Below are 4,666 nucleotides of genomic sequence, written 5' to 3' on the forward strand. Positions count from 1 at the left end.
AAAGGAACTAGTGCTAGAAATTGACAAACCAGCACCATCACCAACTCGAAGAGACTCGCCCCCAGCATAGGGCTCCACATCCTGCAAACCATCTAACTGAAGCGAGGCGTGAACATTAGCACCAGTATCCGGGTACCAGACATTAGAAAAAGGCGCGGAGTGAAAATCATCTACTGGAACCTGCTGGGCAACAGGGACACGCGGCTGTTGAGTATGAACACCATACTGCCCAGGTTGGAAAGCAAGCTGCTGCTGTCCAAAACTGCCAGGAGACGCCACCTGCCCACCGCCGGCCATCACCATAGACGACATCGGATCAACGAACCGGCGGTAACACGTAAGTGCCGTATGCACCGATGCCTCGCACAACTGACAACGGACGCCACCACGACCACCGCGCTGGCCACGTCCACGCTGCCCACGATGCTGCCTGCCATGACCGCGACTACCCTCCTGCGGTGGATGACCAGAAGCTGGAGACTAAACATACATCGCAACCGGCAGCGAAGCAGCAACAGGCGGCAGAACATCCTCCTGAAAAACATACCGATGGGCATTGAGCAAATCAGCAACCTGAGGAATCGTAAGCGGAGCATCTTTGGTGGTAAGAGAGGATACCAAGGCACGGTATTCCGGTCGAAGACCTCTGAAAATATGCAGGTTTTGTTCATCAAAACCAACTGGCCGTCCGGCCTGCGCCAACTGCTCCACAAGAAGCCAGGCACGACCCAAGTAATCGACGGGCAATGAGTCTCCCTGACGAATGCTCTCTGCAACTAAGAAAGCAAGCTAAGAGAGCGGGAACGTGAGGTCGAGCCAAGCGCAGTTCCAACAGCAAGCCAAACATTCCTGGATGTCTTGTGACCAATAGCAAGGTATAAGACCTCCTCCGCCATCGAAGAAATCAAAATGCCCAATATGGATTGGTCTTGCTGAACCCATTGTGCGTGAGCAGAGTTAGAGACCGGAGGTGCGGACGAGGTCGACGCAACAAACTTCGGAGGACACAGGTGCGAACCATCAACAAACCCGAACAAATTTTGGCCGCGCAGAAACGGAACCAATTGAGCTTTCCAAAACAAAAATTTTATAGCCGAAAGCTTGAGGGAAACGTAGGGATGAGCCTTTTGTAACATGTTCGGAGCATGCAACGGTGGAGCAGGTGAAACCTCAGTCACCGTGCGACTCGACGAAAGAGTCTGACCATCATTGACATCAGCCATTGGATCAAACCAAACTCGATGATACCAGGTGAGAGCTTGAGAAATAGAACCTGTGTCTATTAAGTGTATGTTGATCGTCCAAGTACAAAGGAGAGATTATAATAATATGTACAAGGAGTATCCTATTACAAATACAATAGACTCAAAGAGACTTAAAGTAAACACATGACTGATAGTGTGATGCTATTTTCTGTATATTAAATCAAAATTTTTAGAATATTATAGAACTATTCCTTTAATTTATTTAATTGTAATGTGTTTTGATCCTCGCTTTAAATTAGTAGGTTTAAATGCATTTTTACAAAATTATTATCAATGTTTAGAATTGTTGATAATATGGACTGAGATTATGTTAATATTAATATTGTACATAGTGAAATAACAACTTTGTTTCGTAGTTTGTGTGAAGAATATTTACAGACTTATGTCCTTCGTTGAATATATATTAGTATGTCTTCCCATAGTAGTTCGTAGAGCTCGCAATCATCTCAACGAAGCAAAGGCTTTAACCTGTTAGCTAGAGCAGGTAAAAGTCGTCGGACAAGTGGGACAGATTCATCATCATCTCTAGCATTATCCGAGGTAGAAATATATTTAAATACTGATTTTGTATTTTTGGATAATGATAGTGAACTTGATGTTTTGCAGTGGTGGAAAGACCATGAATTTTTTTTCCCTATTTTATCTATTATTGCAAAATAAATTTTTGGAACTCATGCTTCTACTGGAACAGTAGAACATGAATTTAGTGCAGGTGGAAACATGTTAGACGAGACTCATTCAAGAATGACATTGCAATGAATCCAAATTCAAGTTTGCACAGCCGATTGGGGATTGACAAAACTTAGACGACAAGAAAACAACAAATCAAGCATCATCAACGATTTATTTCCAAATGATACAACCACGGCAACCGAAGAGGAACAAACTGACTCTTAAAAAACGGTAAGAGAACTACGTAGACTTTGATTCTTATTGAAATTTCAATAAGATACGAATGCAACTTAATCTTGGTAAAACTAAGTGCAAGTCCAAAATTATTTTTATTTTTTTTTAGTTTATGAAAGATATATTAAATATAATATATTTAATATAATATATATATTAAATATAATATAATATATATCTATAAGATATATTAAATATAATATATTTATATATTATATTTATATATATTTAGAGAAAGAGAGAGAGGAATGCATGAATAATTTGATTGATGATTTTGGAAGTGTGGATACACAGCCTATTTATACTAAAAAGAAGAATAATAAACATAGCTACAATTTAGGACTAATGGTGCATGTATTGCTAATCCATGATCCACGTAGTAATGCTGCATGACCCACGTTCACATTCACACACCTCACATTTCATTTTAATATTGACTTGGTTTAATTAATAATAATATTATTACTAATATTATTATAACATTGCCTCCTTTAAACCAAGTTGGATATATTGGTCATCCCAATTTCCTTCTTCAATTTAAGAAATGTCTCCGTCTTCAACGGCTTCGTAAAGATATCTGCAACTTGACATTCACTTGAACAATACTCAATGTTGATTTGCTTTTCAGCAACCAACTCTCTAATTTTGTGATACTTGATATCAATGTGTTTGCTACGACCATGAAAGACTGGATTTTTGGACAACGAAATTGCTGACTTGTTGTCACAAAAAATAGTCGTAGGTGCTTCCTGCTCGTGTTGTAAGAACTCCAAAATTCTCCTCAGCCAAACTGCTTGAGTAGCACAGTTTGCTGCTGCAATATATTCTGCTTCTGCGGTTGAAAGTGCTACAATCTGCTGCTTCTTTGAAGACCAAGAAAATATGGCTGAACCAAGATAGAAGGCATATCCTGATGTGCTTTTTCTGGTCTCAACATCTCCAGCCCAATCACTGTCTGTATACCGAACAAGTTTCACAGCTTCATTTGTAGAGTAAAAAATTTCATCATTACTCGTACCTTTGACATATCTCAGAATTCGCTTTGCTGCAGCCCAATGTGATTCTTTTGGTTCCTCCATGAATCTGCTAAGTATTCCAACTCCAAAAGAAATATCTGGCCTAGTTGCCACCAGATACCTCAAACTCCCAATTAAGCTTTTATAAGACGTAACATTCACATTCTTACCACACTCATCTTTGGACACCTTTAACTTTTCAGCTACCGGAGTTGAAGCTGGTTTGGAGTTTTCCATTTTGAACTTTTTCAAAATATCAACAGCATACTTCTTTTGTGAAATAAAGATTCCACCATCCATCTGAACAACCTCAAGGCCAAGAAAGTAAGACATAAGGCCCATATCGGTCATTTCAAACCTCTTAATGAGTGCCTCCCTGAATTCTGAGATTAACTTCAAGTTATTTCCAGTAAAAACCAGATCATCAACATACAGACAGATTAGAACAATATCACCAGAATCCGTGCATTTGACATACAAAGTGTGTTCATGAGGACATCTCATAAAACCACTTTCAACAAAATATGAATCAATGCAACCATACCACGCCCTAGGCGCTTGCTTTAAGCCATACAAAGCTTTTCTCAACCTGTACACTTTATTTTCCTCCCCTTTCTTCAGAAATCCTGCAGGTTGTTCAACATATATTTCTTCTTCAAGAAAACCATTCAAAAAAGCAGACTTGACATCCATTTGATGCAATTTCCAATCATTTTGAGCAGCAAGAGAAATAACCATTCGAACTGTATCAAGTCTACTTACAGGAGCAAAAACCTCAAAATAATCAATACCTGGTTTTTGCTTGTAACCCTTTGCTACCAACCGTGCCTTAAAACGGTCAATTTCTCCATTTGATTTGTACTTCGTTCTGTAAACCCACTTTACTCCAATCGGCTTCTTTCCAGGAGGTAAATCTGTTAACTCCCAGGTACCATTCTTTTCAATGGCACGTATCTCCTCATCCATCGCCTTAAGCCAATGAGTTTCTGTAGCAGCCTCCTCAAAAGTTAAAGGATCACAATCTGCAAAGAGAGCAAATTGAACAATCTCTTCATCAGACAGGTCATTATCATGACCCAAAACATAATCTTGCAAGCGAGCTGGTAAGTGGCGCTCGCGCTGAGATCGCCGAACTGACGATTCTGGCTGTGAAGGAGACTGGACATTATCTGGAATCGGTTGCTCTTCAACAATATTTTCAACAGCAGGAATAACAACTGAACTTTCATCTTTAGCTAACCAATCCCAGGCACCATATTCATCAAAAGTGACATCACGACTTATAACAACCTTTTTAGTTTCAGGATTGTATAGTTTATAAGCCTTTGAAGCGTCACTATAACCAATGAATATGCATTTCTCACCTTTATCATCCAACTTCTTTCTCAATGGATCCGGCACGTGGGCATATGCCAAACATCCAAAAACCTTGAGATATTTGATAGAGGGTTTTCTCCCACTCCAAGCTTCTTCGGGCGT

The 4,666-nt window shown here is 39.8% G+C and overlaps 1 protein-coding gene across 1 annotated transcript; it reads right to left on the bottom strand.

The window, feature by feature from the left end:
• Positions 1 to 480: 480 nt before the first annotated feature.
• On the bottom strand, positions 481 to 1,223 carry LOC109150755. Its single transcript, XM_019298739.1, has 2 exons — positions 846 to 1,223; positions 481 to 756 (listed from the first exon to the last, which is right to left on the bottom strand). The coding sequence occupies exons 1-2, from the start codon at positions 1,221 to 1,223 to the stop codon at positions 481 to 483; spliced, it is 654 nt and encodes a 217-aa protein (XP_019154284.1).
• Between the last annotated feature and the right edge of the window lie 3,443 nt (positions 1,224 to 4,666).

Source organism: Ipomoea nil, unplaced genomic scaffold, assembly GCF_001879475.1.
Source record: "Ipomoea nil cultivar Tokyo-kokei standard unplaced genomic scaffold, Asagao_1.1 scaffold2280, whole genome shotgun sequence".
NCBI classification, from domain to species: domain Eukaryota; kingdom Viridiplantae; phylum Streptophyta; class Magnoliopsida; order Solanales; family Convolvulaceae; genus Ipomoea; species Ipomoea nil.